Genomic DNA, 18,401 nt, shown 5'->3' with positions numbered 1-18,401 from the left:
TAGAGTTTGGTAAAATACCAAATTTATATAGGGAGGCTGGCAATTTAGCGAATAATCACCCTGTACTTGTTATACCGAGGAATACCGGGATTCCAAGTGGTTTAACGGCACTTCCTATGTGGTATGTTCTGGTATGTCAAATAATTTTAATGATATTCCACGGTACACTCGAGATAAACGAGTTTGGTAAAATACAAAATCGCCTTATGTAGTAATATTTGGAAAATGGAAATTTACAAATAAATCATCCTGTACTTGTTATACCGAGGAATACCGGGGTTCCAAGTGGTTTAACGGCACTGCATATGTTGTATGTTCTGTATGTAAAATAATTTTCCTAGTATTCCACGGTACACTCGAGATAATCGAGTTTTGGTAAAATACCAAATTTATATCGGGAAGCTGGCAATTTAGCGAAAAATTGCTCTAACGGCTCTGTCTGTAGGTTCTGATATGTCAAACTTTTTCCATGGTATTTCACGTAACACGGGATATTATCGACTTGTTATAAATCGCCTAATGTATTTATATTGGGAAGTTGTCATTTTACCGGAATATCACCCTGTAATTGTTATACCGAGGAAGAGGCCGGGGTTCCAAGAACGAATAAAAATTTATAATCGTAGTAGAGTATACATATATAGAATATGAACGCAGTAGAGGACAATACTGTAAATAAAAAATCGTTTCTGATTATATTTGTTTTAGTATTATTTTACTTATGGTAATACACTTTTTGGCATAAAATATTACTTTTACTTTTTATAATATCTTATTATATTTGTTTTACATATTATTTTACTTATGGAAATACACTTTTTGGCATAAAATATTACTTTTACTTTTTATAATTTATTATTAAATTTGTTTACATATTATTTTACTTATGGTAATACACTTTTTGGCATAAAATAATACTTTTACTTTTATAATCCTATGGTAATACATACAGTAGAGAAAAAACTAAATAATTGATACTACACACTGCCGTTTTAAATCAATATAACACATAGTGGTTGGAATTATGTGTATTTTAGGACTGAATGGGGAGGGAAAGATCAACTTATGCCATTAAAGATGATTGCGCCATGGAAAATCAAAAGTTGGTAAAGTATGTTTTCATAGCAGACGACGTATATTATTTGACAGTTGACACGTTACGTTAGGGCCCAAATGTCATATAAGCGCGTGCAGGCGGGGGCCGTGGTCATATTTTATTTTCCACGCGGATGCTGTTAATTTTCCTTTTTAGAAGCTAACGCAATTAAACTTAATTTATTAAGAACAATGTTCCTGTGTATTTTTAACATAATCTTAACTATTAGTTTTATGTTTCCGCAAATTTCTAGCGAAGCTCTATTTGAACTTGATTACCTAGAATTACCCAATGAACATTTACCTTATTATTTCTATAATAATGTGGAAGAAGCCAAAAATTGTAAAGATAATTCGAAGTGTCCTTATAAGGTAGGAATACAATGCATTAAATGAATTTTTGAATTTACCTTTAATTAATAGTTTAAAAAACAGCAATATCTAGATAAAAATGTATGTTGGGGATACGAGAAAAACTGTTCGATTGAAACGCAGTATTCAGTGCCTGATTGTCCAGAAGATAGTAGAGGATGGTTAATATATTTCTTAAATCTTGAATATAAGCTTTCCATTTTTCAAAATTTTCCTTCTTTAATATCAAGGGTGAGGAATAAGGAGGAACAAATTCTAGAATTTTTCAAAGAAGGTGACTTTGGGTACATAAAAAGTCGGAAAGATGAGGTAGAAGTCTTATGCGCACCGAAAAATATGGTAATTTCAGATGTTCTAAACCAAAATCAAATATCAATTTTGAAAATTATAATTTCTTTAAAGGGTGATTCATATCTTGCTTGTGTTAAGTATACTCGTTACTGCCAAGCTAATAATTTGTGGTTTGATTTCAATACATTGTTAGACTTGAAAGAACCCATGAGGTATTTAAATAAAAAACAAGATGATAAAACTGTTTTTATTGCCTAATCAAAAATGTTTCATATATTCTGTAGGTATCGAGAAGATGTAATAAGAGATGGCCAAGTTGGGGGATATTGCTTATTTAATAAGGAAAGTCTCAAAAATGAGGGCCACCATAAAAGTCCCTTACAGTCATGGTACGCCGAACTTGAACACTTCAGAGAGCTTCAAAGACATCCAATAAAGGAGAAAATGTGTGACATAATAATTGATAAACCGGCCTTTATAATGAAATTAGATGCTAGTAAGTGTGTACATTAAATTTGAATACGCTATCAGTTTTGAAAATGATTTTATAATAATTCGTGCCCCAGAATGAACTGCATTCCTTAAAAATTTCTGTATATCTTACAGCTGTTAGTATGTATCATCACTTTTGTGACTTTTTCAACTTATACGCTAGTCAACATTTAAATGGTTCATTTTCTAAAGATATACAAATTATTGTTTGGGATACCGTAAGTTATGTACTTTAATTTTAAATATTCTCTAAAATTATGATTAAAGTTCCTTTTCTTTTTTTAGCTGCCTTATTATAGTAATTTTGGTGTTATGTGGAAAGTTTTTACAAAAAATCCACTAATGGGCCTGGATACGTTTAAAGGAAAAAAAGTAAAAGAATTTATACTGTTAATTTTTTATTTGAATTTAATGGCTTTAGCAAAATATTTAGGTTTGTTTCAAAGATGTGATATTGCCTTTTCTACCTAGAATGATTTATGGAATGTATTACAATATGCCATTGGTAACAGAATCTTTTACAACTTAACTTAGATTAGAAATTAAAGTTTGTTCAATTTAAAATTTTATTCGCAGATCCCAGGTTGTGAAAAAAGTGGTTTATTTAGAGCCTTTAATAGACACATTCTTCATAGACTCGAAATTAAACAGAATTACTCCGCGGTATGTTTTATTTTTTATCAATCTAATCATTTGAAAACATTTATTATCAAAATTTTATATCAAATCAGGGTGGAAAGCTTAGAATAACTTTTCTATCAAGAGGCACGTCTTATCGCAAAATATTAAATGAGGAAAATGTAAGTAAATAAGGGGGAAATACTAGGGGTGTTGCGAGCACAAGCCTAAATTGAGTTCCAGTACTCAGCTTGAAACTCAATAAGCCTTGTCCAGAAACTCTCCAAACTTTTGAGTATAAAATTTGTCCAAGGTTAAATTCCATGAAAACTCTTTAAGCAGTTTTCGTATACCCAGTTTCAGGGCTAAGCCATATGGTTTAAATCGATTACTCGAATCAAGTTAGTACTCAAAATTGGAAAAACTCGCCGAGCTTCCGTTCTTGTTATCGAGTTTCTAAAATATTAAAGGGCAACGCAAGCTCTGTAGCAAAATAAAGAAAAAGCAACGTACTTTTTAACCCCCTACACCCCCACTCGGTACTGGCGAGACCACGCAGAGTTTACCGTAAGTTTCGCACTTTGCATATATGCTGGCATTTGTGTGAATATGTATACATATTCACACAAATGCCAGCTCACTTGCGTTGCCCTTTAAGTCATAACTCTCCACCAATTAGGGCTCACAAAAACATTCGACGTCATACTTTATCTGCAACTAGTTTTTCATTGGATCATGTGACAGATTTTGAATTGTCATGTGATGTTTAAAACAGCTAGCATTGGCTGTGTCGTTTTAAGTTTTACTTTTGGTTTCAGAAACCAAATAAAATACTAGGTGAACTCCGCCGATTGGCCGGGAGTAGTGGCGTACCCCTGTAATCCCAAGCGTCTGGGAGGCAGAGTTTTTGTGGATGGCCGTGTGACGACGACCACCAATCCCCCAACGGGTGGTCGGGATACTTCCGCCACGGGTGTCCCCACCCCTGTCCCCACGTATCCCCCTGTTGGCGTGGCCGTTACACATATCTCGCCCTGATAGTGATTAATCAGATCTTCGCCGGGCTCGCGGTCTTCTCAGACTCAATCATCCCTTATTTCTTCCTTCTTTGAATAAAAAATAAAAAAACTCCGCCGATTGTAATTTCATTAGAAAATAAAAGTTAATATTTCTTCCAACTTGTCAACTTTAACTTAATAATTAGTAATACAAGTTACAAGTAATCAATCATGGATTAAAGTGATGAAGTGATTTAATTAACTCATTTAATATTTTAATACTCGAAAAAGTAATGGTCCAATGAAAACTCCTTAAAAGCCTAAAACTCATAAAGAATTTTAAAGCTCGTTAAGGGCTCGATGCTTAGAAAATGTGTTATCTTAAAACTCAGTTAACTCGCTAGGTTTTTCAAACTCGAACTCCATAAGAAAATTTTTGAAAACTCGAACTCAACTCTGTAGTCAAAATTTTATACTCGCACATGCCTAGGGGAAATACACTATTTTTTATTTATATATTTTATTATAGATAGTTAAAGAGCTCTCCAAAGTTCCAGATTACATTGTTAAGAAAGTAAACTTTGACCGAAAAATACCTTTTATAGAGCAGTTAAAAGTAACAACATTTAAATTTAAATTATATTTATGTATGTATGTATGTATTGAAATAATATTCTTTTTTCTTTTAGATAACTCATAATACTGACATATTTATAGGAATGCATGGCTCTGGTCTCACACATTTGTTATTTTTACCGGATTGGGCTGTTGTTTTTGAAATGTGAGTGTTATAGTTATAAGCAATAGGATTAAAAAATGCACATGCGAGTACTCGATTTCGTTCGAGTACTCGGCTCGAAACTCGAAAAGCTCGAAAATGGTTCGAGCCTCAAATCGAGGCCTAGGCTTAACTTTCGAGTACTCAAACAGTGAGTCAAAATATTGTTCTTACTAAGGCACTATTTGCGACCTTTTAAAAATGGCGGGAAAAGCTACTACAAGTCCTAGTTGTTTCTGATTGGTCACTGATTTTAAATGTAGAAAACAAACCAAAACCATAAGTTACATAACATAGGGTCAAAAGTGACATAATTACCAAAAGTGTATCAATCGGACCTATTTCTAATGAATGTTATGAGCGAAATAACAAGTTGGGAGGGGAGAAGGGAAAGTATGCCTTGGTGAGGGAAGGAAGTTAAAACCAACAAATAACGACTCGTAGTGAGGAACTAAGTAGCACTGGTCAAAGTTAGTGTATTTTTTGATATTTCGTCATTCTGTGGAGATGATATCAAAATCTATCTACGATATAATACCATAGACTAAATAAAGATCCAGAAAGGCGACAATAAATAGTCTTTTATGTGGTCGATCTCAAGTCGAGCATTCAGTAAACCTTTAGCATACGAAAGTACAGGGATTGTCACACTTTTGGTAATTATATCACTTTTGATAGGGTGCACTAGTTGTTTGCTGTTCATCAGTCCTCTATTTTCTTGTTGTAATCCCTTGTATGGCCAGTTATTAATTTAGACTTCACAAAATATGGCTTCAAATAAACATAAAAGCTCTGGCAGTAAATATTCTTATAATGAACCTAGTGATAGAGCTAACCCTAATTATTAGAGTACTAGAAACCCACTTTTTAAGCTTAGCCTAATTATTCAAGTACTGGAAACCATTTTTTGAGCTAAGCTCGAAAGCTTGATAAAATTTTAAAGCTTGGCTCGATATTTGAAGTGGAATTTTTCATACTCGAAATTCAAAAATTAAGGCTCGCAAATGCCTAGATAAAAATGATCGATCCTTTATCCATGTTCTTATCTCTCGAAGCTATCACTGTGAAGATGAAAATTGTTACAAAGATTTAGCAAGACTGCGGGGTGTTACTTACATGACATGGGAGGATGACGATTTATTAGTGCAACAGGATAAGGTATAGCTCTCTGCAAGTTTATGCGCTCAAAAGAAATTTCAATGACGTTTATAATTTTTTCAGGGTCATCATCCTACATTAGGAGCTCACGCGAAGTTTACAAACTATGAATTTGACGTTCAGGAGACTTTAAGGCTAGTAAAGATAGCCGCTGATAAAGTTATGTCGCATAAGGAGTGGAAACAAATGAACAAAGACAACCATAATGAAATTAAAGAGGAGTTATAGAAGATATTTATGAGATTTTTAGATTTTCTTAACGGATGCTGGCTAGATTTATACACTTTTTAACATTATGGAATTTTTTAGGGTATTGTCATTTTACTATTAATTTTATTATGTTTTTTTCCCAAGTGACTTAATTTAATCCTGGAAATTTACTCATGGTCATTCATTATCTTAAATCTCATTTTCTTTTATACCTGGGGACTATGTTCCAGCCAAATATTTGATACTTTTATAACTTTGAAATGTTAAAAGTTTTTAATAAATAATATTATATACATCATTGTTGATTATTTAAATTAATCAGGGAATGACCCTGAATAAGTTCATTAAACTTAATCGGTCAATTCTCTGTGTGTCTATATTTCGCCACGACTCGCTAGGGAGCGCGCGTGTAGCCTTACAATGATCCCTTTCCCCCCTCTGGATGAAAATTTTGGACTAGCCCAAAAAAACCGCCAAACGGTCGTCAAAGTGATGGAGTTCGTCTTCGCGTTCTGTCGTTTCTTCGGCGGTTATCGAGTTATTGAACGTTGTTCTTGAATTTCGGTGTATTGAAAAGGACTTGAACGTTTGACAACATCCTTTGAACTACAAATATTTACACAACTGAAGCTGAAACTGAACAATGGCGAAAAGGAAGGACAAAGACACCGTGTTCATCTACGAGGGACAAGTAAAAGGTAGGCGCCGAATCTTCTTTCTTTTCTCCCGGGCTTCCGAGAACGCGTTTCCGCAGCATCCCCAGACCTCCGGGGTAGGCTCACGCATATATAAATTTATATACATTCATTTACCCATCGTATTTAGGTCACGTTTTCCCTACTATAATTTGATTTTTTGATAAACCGGTAACGGTAACTGGTATAGAATTATAGTCTAGCAGATTATTGGACGCGAAACCTTGTAAAAACGTTAATAACCGGAATAGTGCCCATAGTTTGGGTGGGCGTTAAGGGCTTGTTGTCTGTTGAATTTCGGCTGAATAACTCTTTTAATTTTAGCATTCATAGAATCGTAACAATATGTAAAAACAAAATCCTGGTATTAGACCAAGAGGCAAAAATAATTTAATTAAAAGGAAAATTAGCTTATGTTATTTTGGCTTTGTTTTGCCCATGTTTAAAAGAAATCGCTATTATCCGTTTTAGATTCGATTGAAAGTGTTATTTGTCTTTATTCTAGCTGAAGCTAAACCTACAAAACATTTGGAGATTGCTAAAAATATATCAGTTGGATAGGATGTTGGCACAAAAACGCGTTCCCTCAACTCCGTTAAGCCTACAAGTCTAAGCAGAGAGCAAGCAGTGTACGGGATGAATTTTAGTTAAAGAGCATCCGTTTTCTCTTCCATTTTATCCGCTTTGCCGGAAAGACAACTGCGTTAAAATAACTGTAAAGCCAACAGCCTATAAAACAAAATCGAGCATTTCCTGAGCGTCTCTCTCTCTCCGGATAAAACGTTGCCGTTTATTTATCCCTTTAAAATAACCCTTGTAAAAATTATTGTGTTTACCCAGAACTCTTGGCTTTTTCGCGATCCGAGTGTAATCCTGAAAAATAAAGTCTTATCCTTTATTTGAAATGAGTAGCGGTTAATTGATAACTTAACCCCATCCGCGAATTTTCAATTTATTTATAGACTGTATTATTTAAAACAATTGATGACGTCGTGAACAGCAATTTAATGAAAATAAAAGTGGTTTTACGGTAAAACATAAACAGGCATCGTCCTTGGTTCGAATCGCGAAACTCCACTTCGCACGTGAAGGCTAAACGGCGTCTTTTTAAACCGGAAAATTAATATTTTCTACATCCCCTTCTTCCTAATTGGTCTCCCATTTCGCATTTTACACGTTTCATTACTCGGAAAGGTGCGTAAAAATAATAGCCCAATATTGTTTTGGCGCTCGTAACCTTGGGGATTTATTAACTAAATTAGCCTTTCGATACAGCCCGCTGGTTCGCGTAGTTTTCCCTACAGCTGATAACTGGATAAAGTGTATTACATTATGTAAATTGTTTATTCGTAAACCCACCTTTTGTGTTGGGGAATCTACCACGCCCAGACTTTAGGACGCTGTACAGGCAATTAGTTACGGGATGGGTAATGGTTGTTTTTTTTTAATTATATTTATATATAAAAACCCTTTACGAAAGTCAAGGCCCCCAGAGGTCCTATAATTCCTATAAAATCCTATATTTTCAAAAATGCCCTATAACGTCCTATATTTTTAGCAAAATCCCCAAAAAGGCCTATAAAATCCTATAATTTTGATATTTTGCTCATTTCAAATCCCGCCACTCATAATGTCAGTGAAATTGTTAGATTTAGCTATAGGATAAATTCCTATACAAAGTCATTAAAATCTATACTTTTGGTTAGCTACTAGTATATTTTTGTGATAAAATGGTTAAATAGTTTCTATTTTAAGTGAAAATCAATGATATAGATTTTGTTTTTAAATGCATAAAGTTAGTAAATTAAAGTTCTATAATTTTGAAAAAATAGTCCTATAAAGTCCTATATTTTTAGAAACACAATCCTATTTTTCCTATAAAAAAATTAAAGATTTGAGTAGGGGCCCTAAGAGGAACAGGCGTTTGTAGGCAATGCTTCCCGAAATCATTGATAACGATGTCGCTTAGTGTATACTAGTTGGCTTCCCCCTAGTACCTTCGTGTTCGCCATGTATATATGGCTAAGTAAAAAGGGCTTGTCACTAATTTCCATAATACGTCACGGGAAATCCCCCCAAATATTGTGGACGACGTTCGTGTATAATCAAGCTAAAAAGTACCAAAGCTGTATAAATAAAGTGGTATATCTAGAGCATACCGCCGATTTTATTTCGGTCGGCGGCGGCGTTTAGCGAAAAACACCCGGCGGCGGCAGGGCGCGCCGATTTTTCAAAAATCCTCGGTCGCGTTGAATTGTTTTCTCTCCCCTTTTGATAATTTCAAAAAAAAAAATTAAAAATGCTTTTGAAAAAAAGTTACGTAGATAAACTCATAAAAATTTCGGCGGCGGGAACAACATTTATCGGCGGCGCATCGAAAAGTAATGACTCGGCGGCGGCAATTCGGCGTCAGAGAAAATATCGGCGACGGCGGCGTTGGATCAACGGCGCTAGGCTCTAGGTATACAGGGTGTTCCAAATTGTTATGCAAAAATTTTGAGGAGTTGTAGAGGGTGAGTTGAGAAGTATGCCTATTTTTTCCCATTTTCCTACGACAAGTTACTAGTCCCTGTAAGTAGGCCGCAACAAGCGCAAAACCAATCAGCAGGGACTTTAAATACAGTTTAATTTACCTTTTTACGCTGGTTTGGTTACCTCGATTTGCTTACAAAGTCCTCTTTTTACCGATCACACGAACCCAAACCTTAATGTTCGCATTTCCCCGAGCGGTCGGACAGTTGGCCAAATCCCGTACAAATTTTGAAAAAAAAATCCACAAATCCAAAATCCAAGAATTTCGCTTCCATAGACTTTGTTTAACAAATCCACAATAAAAAATCCAAAATCCCGTACCCTAAATAGACAAATGTCCGACCCCTCGCATTTCCCTGCTGCAGCCTACTTCCAGGGGCTAGTAGGCCACACTTTGAAGCTCTCTGGCACTCTTTTAACTCATCGTCGGAAAATGGGGGGAAAAACAGGCATACTTCTCAACTCACCCCCTGCAACTACTTCAAATTTTTGCATAACCTTTTGAAACACCCTGTATACAGCACACAATGGTTCCTTTTTACGTAACCCAAGGCTATACTCCGAGGAACTACTCTGCACGATAGGAACCACAAAATATCGCAGTTCTAGGTCAGTTTAATTTAGTTTTCTCCGGAATTGTTACGAGGGATTTTTCCCATGATGTCGCTTCCTTTTTAATAAAAGTATAAACTTTCAAAACAAGTCAGTTTCTCGGTAAAAGAAACTGGCTATTTCGCAGTAGCCGAGGGAGGCGATTAGCGCGTGACGTGAAGCATTACTCATCGACGGCGGCGGTGTTAGTCTTTGCGAGAGTAATTTTCGTCGAATGTCGCCTCTCGGTCCGGACGCCAACACTTTCCCTCTTCGCCGTGAAAACGGCCGCTTTTTACATACATTCCTAAAGGATTTGTGCGTATTAGTTTCACTTATGGTGTTCGCCGCCGCCGCCGCCGGTGTACGCGTGATACGTCAATAAATAGGCCTTTCTATAAAGTCACATTGGCTTTCTTGATTAGATGTATCGGGCGCGTCACTCGTGACGTAGTAGTGACGTTTCACTATGATAGCCAATAGACGCTAGCATAAAATCTATTTATGTCTTATTCACCGTGTTTAAAAGTTCCACGCGCGTCTTGATATTTTAAGGCCGGTTTTCGCTTGGGGAAAAACGGTACAACGGTGGCAGTCGACGCAAAAATATTGCATTAGGCCTAACGGGAATTTACCAATAGCGCTTAAATAAATTAGACTCCCAGGAAATAACCAAGAATTAATATTTCCGAGAGCCAGGACCCGTAAAAATTCGTATTTTTCGATAAAATTCCTCTGGTGGGGGGGGGGGGGGGGTTAAGTTAAAGTACAAGATTATGGAAAAATTGTTGACATTTGGAATACATCGGGGGGATTGTTTGTATACTTAAATGTCCGTGACATCTTGTTATTTATTTTGGCATCTTCCTCCGACGGAATAATCGTGACAATCGCGTCCGATAATTCTCGTCGGCATTTTCCTTTTGATACGATTAACTTCGGTGTGTCTCCCACTTCCGACAAAGCTGTCAAGACAGTATGACTACCTCTATGGTAACTTGACGGAATGCGCCCTTTTGGAGCAATCAGTAAATAGTCTTACGCGTGCGTATTTTATACTTTAGCGGTTTTCCGCTGCCTTTTTCGCGTAGGCGGATCGACTAAAAGCTTTATTTAAAACAAGAAAAAGAAACCTTTACAATCTTATAAGAACTCATCGGCACGCGAGCCCAATTTCCCTTTCGACTGGCATTGACGCCACAGGCTGCAACGTTCATTTAATCGACCGTTTCAAACAGTCAGGTGACGGTGTTGAACGGATATATTCTCTAGTTGCATTCTGTTTTTCGTTAAACTGTTTCATAAGTTCGTAATCAACAAGCACAGGGATATCCCAGCTAGCCTTTAAAAACGCTAACTCAGTGTCGTGTACAAATTTCATTGGACGAACCTTTAACGGAAAGGGGGAAGACAATTTCCGTATTTTCCCCTTCCGACGGCAGCAGACGCTATAGCGTCTAACCAATGAAAACTGTACGCGAGAAAATGCACGACTTTTGACGGGTTGCGTTCTCCTTGTGTGGGGTGCTGTGTTTGTTGCTCCTAGCTTAGAGGGACGTTGTATTTTTGGCCACGTGAAACGTGCCAGCCGGTCCATAACCCTAAAAATATGCCCTTGTTTTTCTAACGGAGTATATTTGGCAATGAATGGGGCGTTGTTTTTGTTTTGAACTTTTACGCAGTACGCGACTTGCAATTCTAATTAGACTTCAAATGAACAATTATGTTTTTATGTATGAATTTTTTGGGGGGGAATTGCCATAAAGATATGTAACGTAACTTCTTACGAAATTTAATTGCAATTAGGCTCACACGCGAACTTTCATGAAATAGTTGATTTTATGAAACAGAAAGTAGTCTTGCTCAACTTGTTAAAATGTTGCTCTATTTTCACGCGCGCTATAAATGGCTATTTTCCCTTGGCGACTGTAGCGCGCGCTCGTAGACTTGTAAAAGTAAGAAACTGTGACGTAAGAGCAACATTTAAACAAGAAGGCCACGTTCCTTTATAAAAAGAACAATTTGTAAATTTAAGCCTAGGCTTGCAAAACCGTCTATTTCAATATTAGCATAAGTGTTTAATATTGTTACATAAGTGTGACACTTACTTTTATTCACATTCAAAAGTTTTACTGAGAGCTATTCGCAAGACAGACTGCATTATGAGCTTCGTTGCCGTTCTCCGTCCGCTAGCTAACGCGTCACACGTAGCCTTTGACAGGACCTCGCTAGCGGGGTGATTTTGTTTTTCTGTGTTAAGTGACAAACTTACGGAACAATATTATAGACTTATGATATTAGGTTGTTTCTTTTCGCTTGTGCCGGGATTTCGGAGTAGGGTAAGAAGAGTAAGGCTATGACGTCATTTTACTACGATTCTGTGGTTTTTCCAAAATGACTGCTTGTGGCCTTTTTAGCGGATAAATTCTGGCTAGCAGACGACCAAATTGAATTTACTCTCTTTACACCTCCTTTTCGGAAGGAGTAAAAAGAGTAGCCCTAATACTCCGGAACAAGCGAATAGAACGTTTTAGGGTAAAAAGAGTACACTTTTAGTCTGAGAACAGGTGAAAAGAAACCCCCTATTACAGGGCCCCCAAAGGTTCTATAATTCCTATAAAATCCTATATTTTCAAAAATGTCCCATAACATCCTATATTTTTAGCAAAATCCCCCAAAAGTCCTAGAAAATCCTATAATTTTGATATTTTACCCATTTCAAATCGCACCACTAACGTCGTAAGTGAAATTGCTAGATTTAGCTAGAGGATAAATTCCAATACCAAGTCATTCTAGTCTATACTTTTGTTATTGTCATTGATAACACGGTTAGCTACTAGTATATTTTTGTGATAAAATGGTTAAAGGGTTTCTATTTTTTAAGTGAAAATCAAAGATTTATTTATCTAAATATAGATTTTGTTTTTAAATGCATAAAGTAAATTAAAGTTCTATAATTTTGTAAAATTAGTTCTATAAAATTCTATAATTTTGTCGTATATTTTTAAAAATATAATCCTATTTTCCTATAAAAAAAATTGGAGATTTGAGTGGGGGCCCTGCTATTATATAATAATATTTTCCAACGAGAATGGAAAATAAATGTAGCGAAATAATTTCGACTCTAATTAGTGTACGATTATTTAAAAGACAATAGATGTTTATGTAAGTTTAATTATCTCACTCTTTGTCTACGGGTGGCACCGTCCGCCAGTTTATGAAACGAATTAAACGACCAGATTCCGGTTTAAATGTTGACCGGGAGGGGGGGTATCTTCCGGATAAGTTCTAAAGTCAAGGACGAGGACACCGCACCCAAAGTCGTTTAAACAATGGCCATTGTATTGTCGAAATCTCTAATAGAGCGTCCATTGTGTTAGGCCAACGAAAGCGAGCTCTTAAAACACTCCGAGGACGACATTCAAATTATAATCCGAATATACGGTTTCTCCGCGCCGCTTTATAATTGATAATAGGTCAGACAATGACGCCACGATAACAGTTCGAAGCCCATTTGGTATCCGCAATAACGCGACGTCATCCAACTTCCTCTAACCTATCACGTTATGTTTTAATTTACGAGCAACGAACGGCCCTTGACCAATTGTTCCCTTTTATCTCCTAAATCGCCTATCGGTTCCTGTTTCGAAAGAGAATAGTTTATTGATTTTCATTTATTATACGAAGTTAAACGGCTAGCGTCATTTCCTATCACAGGATTGCCACAGTAGCTGGAAAACATGGAAAAGTCAGGGAATTTCAATATGGGTATAGAAATCAGGGAAAATTCGGGGAATTTTAAAAATTCATCGAAAAGTCAGGGAAATGTCAGGGAATTTAATTTCGGTGGCAAATAAGAAACTTACTAAAATTTAGGTTAAAAAATACAAAATCTTGGCACAAAATACAGGGAAAATCAGTGGAGAAAGTCAGGGAAAATCTGGAAAAGTCAGGGAATTGGAATATGGATCTAAAAGTCAGGGAAAGTCAGGGAATTTTAAAAATTCATCTAAAAGTCAGGGAAAATGTCAGGGAATTTAATTTCGGTTGCAAATAAGAAACTTACTAAAATTTAGGTTAAAAAATACAAAATCTTGGCACAAAATACAGGGAAAATCAGTGGAGAAAGTCAGGGAAAATCTGGAAAAGTCAGGGAATTGGAATATGGGTATAAAAATCAGGGAAAATTCGAGGAATTTTAAAAATTCATCTAAAAGTCAGGGAAATGTCAGGGAATTTAATTTCGGTGGCAAATAAGAAACTTTTACTAAAATTTAGGTTAAAAAATATAAAATTTTGGCACAAAATACAGGGAAAATCAGTGGAGAAAGTCAGGGAAAATCTGGAAAAGTCAGGGAATTTGAATATGGGTATAAAAGTCAGGGAATTTTAAAAATTAATCAAAAAGTCAGGGAAATGTCAAGGAATTTAATTTTGGTTGCAAATAGTAAATTTTCACAAAAATACAGGTTAAAAATACAAAGTACAGGGAAAATTAGTGGAGATGGTCAGGGAAAACCTGTAAAAGTCAGGGAATTTGATTGTGAAAAAACTGTAGCAACCCTGTATCAGTTTTAAGTAGAATACGATTTAATAAATTATATTTTGTCCAACGCTTTGTTAGGAAGCAGATGCTCCAGGGGCACGCCGTTTTGGACGTTTCTCAATTTCTCATTGTCTTTGGCTAATTCATTGTAAGGGGCGCTAATTACCTATTTATAAATTCCGAGTAGCGCCAACCTCGCGAGTCTCCTCTGACGATGCCACCGAGTACTTTAGTCGTAAACGGATGGGAGGGTAAAATTTGCGGGACGTATTATTTAGCGCTGTTTACTTTGGCCCTAATATTTCTTCTTCTTAGTTCGTAGTTTATGGAGAAGTTTTATCCACTCTGGCCGCGGCGTCTTGGGAGCTTAATTAGATAAACGGTCAAATTAATGGCATGTCTGAACTGGGCTCCGATGTACAAACGTCCCCGGGCGAGGGAGAGTCGTTACTATGGCAACCACTCTTTGAGTAATGGCGGTTGTTGATGAAAATTTAAATTTATGAGACCCTAATGAAATTATTTTTTTATAGCCCCACTTTTTGGGTAAATTATGTCTAAAAGTATGTTTTTGGAAATGTTTGTGGTTTTTTTTTGTAAAACCGAAATCTGCAGCCAATGAACGATTGCCAACTCTCTGGCGCTCTTTAAACTCATCGTAGGAAAATGGGGAAAAAACAGGCATACTTCTCAACTCACCCCCTACAACTCCTTAAAATTTTTTCATGAACTTTTGAAACACCCTGTATGTTTCTAATCAATTAAATTTTGCTAGTATCGTAAAACAAAAGAGTGCGCTGTAGGCGTTTTATCGGCCCTAAAGATGATTGAATTAAGTGTTAAGAAAGGGGAGACCGCATCAACACTTTCATCTAAACGAAGTGGAAAAATTGATACAGCACCGACTGTCCTTGTCCCGAAAATCCTTTTATTCGCTCTCTCTCTACCAGCGTGTCCATTTATCCACCTAAGAAATTGAGATTCGCGCCAGTCTTTTGGTTCGCGATCTTTCGAGCAGGTGATATTCGCCCCAATGAGCGCAACAACTTTGGGAAAGAAAAGATAAAATATCTATTAGCCTCCATTGACGACCGCGTAACTTTCAGATGGCGTGTTAATTATGAGTCATGAAAATTGTTTCACGGTCCATCTTATTACCTTTTTATTCTTCCCTTAGGCACGGCTTCTGTTCCGTGGTATAGTCATACGATATCGAAAAACAATAAATACTTGGGATTTAATTGATATCCTAATGCACTGCCGTTGAAACGTTATACAGGTGTTAAGTTTATTTTCCCTTAGTCTCAATATAATAAACTATTGACGAAATACTTCTAAGTCTCAACATAGTCGTTCTACCGACAGTATAAATAAATATATTCTTTAAAAATTTGATTTATTAAATTTGTTTTTAATAGGTATATTTTCCCATTTTCTCAATTTCATAACACTATGGACCAAATAATAATATTCACAACGAAAATTAATATTTTAATTAATTTACCAAATTTATAGATTAGTTGTTTTTATTAGGTAGTCCATCCCATCCAACTATAAAATTAGGTATATTTAGCCATTTTCTCAATTTTATTAAACTATAGACCAAATAATAATATTTAAATTAATTTAAAATTTTAGTAGATTAGATTGGTTTTTATTAGGTAATCCATACAACCCAACTATAAAATTGGGTATATTTCCCATTTTTTTAAATTTTATAAAACTATAGACCAAATAATATTTAAATTTATTTAAAAATTTAATAGATTAGTGTTGTTTTCATTAGATAATCCATCCAATCCAACTATAAAATTAAGTATATTTTCAAATTTTATTAAACTACATACCAAATAATAATTTTTAAATTAATTTAAAAATTTAATAGATTATATTTGATTTTATTAGCTAATACATCTCATCCAACTTTAAAATTAGGTGTATTTTTAAAAAAATCAATTTTATAAAACTGTAGACCAAATAATAATATTTAAATTAATTTTAAAATTTAATAGATTAGAGTGGTTTTTATTAGGTAATTCATCCCATCCAACTATAAAATTGGGTATATTTTCCCATTTTCTCAATTTAAAATGTTAATAGATTAGATTGGTTTTTATTAGGTAATCCATACCATCCAACTATAAAATTAGGTATATTTTTAAAAAAAATCAATTTTATAAAACTGTAGACCAAATAATAATATTTAAATTAATTTAAAAATTTAATATATTAGAGTGGTTTTTATTAGGTAATCCATCCCATCCAACTATAAAATCAGGTATATTTTCCCATTTTCTCAATTTTATTAAACTATAGACCAAATAATATAATAATTAATTAAAAAAATAATAGATTATATTTCTTTTTTTTTATGAAGTAATCCATCTAATCCTACTACAAAATTCCTGATTTTATATGGGACGTAGTATTGGTCGTTGAAAGATCATTTCCTTTTGTGTTATTTATTCAAATCTTAGTTCCCGTATTCCGATCCTCCAGAAGAAGAGATGGAGATGTGGGGTGACTCTGAATATGGAAAATAGTGTCGAAATCGACCAACAATGGCTGACGGTAGACGCCATATTCTATAAATATGAAAATGCCGTTTGGCTCTCTTTTGAAAAGGTTCTCCCTCTCTCTGAGTCATCCTCGGTCAATCCCTCCTGACAGCCTTATTCTCTAGTGACACCCTCGCCAACTGGGTAAAGACCCCAGACAGTTACGAATGATCCCCACGTAGGATACTTTTGGTAGGCGCAAACCGCCACTGTACCCCGCGTTTAGTTGTAGGGACCCGCGCTCCTGGAACCATCGTAATCCAGTATAGCTATAGCCTATTTTTGTGACCAAACGGCGAGGATATAAATTTAGTTGCAAAATCAGCAGTATTCTTAAAAGAGACCAGCGAATATCTCAATGCCAAGTAGAAAGATTTAGTGTAATTTTCGTTAAGGTCTTAAAAATATCCACTATTTATGATTATAGACCTTAAAAACTGTGTTGCCAAAAAGGCATTTAAAGGGGAACTGTCACCACCCTAAAATTGGTTAAAAACCATTTAAATGGATAGAGGACGTCCGAAAATGGTTCTACAAATAATTTAATGTTAATATTTCCAGTATTTGATTTATTATAAGCAATCAAATTTCGTGTTTTATCCCCCCCGACTCTAGAATCTCAGAACCGATTGGTTGAACCTACCTGCAGCGCCATCTCGTGAACGAAATATTTTTACCCCGTTTTTATCGTTTTTCGGTCGGAACTCTCGTCTTCTACGACATTCTCCTTGGCTTTTTAACCGAGTTATATTGGTAGATTGTAGTTAATCGTGTTTTTAATACGCCTTACACGCCGCCCTTTCTCAAATTTTTGCCGCTTCATTCTTTTGGCGCTGCACATAGGTTCAACCGCGATTTCTGAAATTTTTGAAGCCGTTTGATGTAGGTTGCGGAAAAAGTAGCGTAACTTTTTAAATACTTTTCCAATAACTATAAAATTGCAGGGACATAATTATTAATATATTTTCTATCTTTCTGTAAAAAAACCTCGTAAATTTTGGTTTTGGTGACAGTTCTCCTTTAAGTCTAGGGCAGTGGAGAAAGTGTTTAATAAAGGAATCTGGTTTTGTGAAAAGCTAAAAATCACAATTTATTTTTGAGTAGGTTAATAAAATTATACAAACCAAAAAATAGTCAAAAAAGTACAATTTGGAGTGCAATTTATTTAATCTTAATTAGTTAGATATTTAATTTTTAAGATTTTTCATTAAAAAAATATTGCCCACTAGCTATTTTTCACATCGACCAGTAAACTCTTTATTATCCATGCCGGAAAATACTAAAGTGTGTTGTAATTCAAATATTTTGTTAGCTATACGTTGTTATTTCGCATACAAGACAAAATATGACAAGAAGTCATGGATATTAACCAAAATTGGACACTGATAACTTGGAATCGTGTGTAAATCCCCATCGTAAAATAAATGGATTGTTCCATTTCCCCAAATTAATTTTCTCTAAATCTAC

The 18,401-nt window shown here is 35.2% G+C and overlaps 2 protein-coding genes across 2 annotated transcripts in view; both read left to right on the top strand.

Moving 5' to 3' along the window:
- Positions 1–1,147: 1,147 nt before the first annotated feature.
- LOC149941320 (EGF domain-specific O-linked N-acetylglucosamine transferase-like) lies at positions 1,148–6,278 on the top strand. Its single transcript, XM_090177311.1, has 14 exons — positions 1,148–1,467; positions 1,531–1,628; positions 1,698–1,806; positions 1,870–1,970; positions 2,043–2,254; positions 2,365–2,468; positions 2,536–2,622; positions 2,684–2,755; positions 2,827–2,913; positions 2,982–3,050; positions 4,396–4,482; positions 4,556–4,647; positions 5,700–5,802; positions 5,866–6,278. Exons 1-14 carry the CDS (start codon positions 1,288–1,290, stop codon positions 6,028–6,030), a joined length of 1,566 nt encoding a protein of 521 aa, XP_090033437.1. The 5' UTR covers positions 1,148–1,287; the 3' UTR covers positions 6,031–6,278.
- A 213-nt stretch (positions 6,279–6,491) lies between these two features.
- LOC149941319 (SLIT-ROBO Rho GTPase-activating protein 1-like) overlaps positions 6,492–18,401 on the top strand; it is a 127,210-nt gene continuing 115,300 nt past the window's right edge. The window contains exon 1 of the mRNA XM_090180207.1: positions 6,492–6,710. Coding sequence (XP_090036333.1) covers positions 6,656–6,710 — 55 coding nt within the window. The 5' untranslated portion in view covers positions 6,492–6,655. The remainder of the gene's footprint in view (positions 6,711–18,401) is intronic.

This window comes from Leiobunum rupestre, chromosome 6 (assembly GCF_980474605.1).
Source record: "Leiobunum rupestre chromosome 6, qqLeiRupe1.1.hap1, whole genome shotgun sequence".
Lineage (NCBI taxonomy): Eukaryota > Metazoa > Arthropoda > Arachnida > Opiliones > Sclerosomatidae > Leiobunum > Leiobunum rupestre.
The sequence above is the reverse complement of the archived record's forward strand: the minus strand, read 5'-3'. Positions and strand labels throughout refer to the sequence as shown.

Excerpts from the sequence above, each read along its gene's own strand:
- LOC149941320 (XM_090177311.1), top strand. The coding sequence starts at position 1,288 with ATGTTCCTGTGTATTTTTAACATAATCTTAACTATTAGTTTTATGTTT. Across the intron at positions 1,971-2,042 it reads GACTTGAAAGAACCCATGAG|GTATCGAGAAGATGTAATAA; the intron begins GTATTTAAATAA and ends TATATTCTGTAG. Across the intron at positions 5,803-5,865 it reads TATTAGTGCAACAGGATAAG|GGTCATCATCCTACATTAGG; the intron begins GTATAGCTCTCT and ends TAATTTTTTCAG.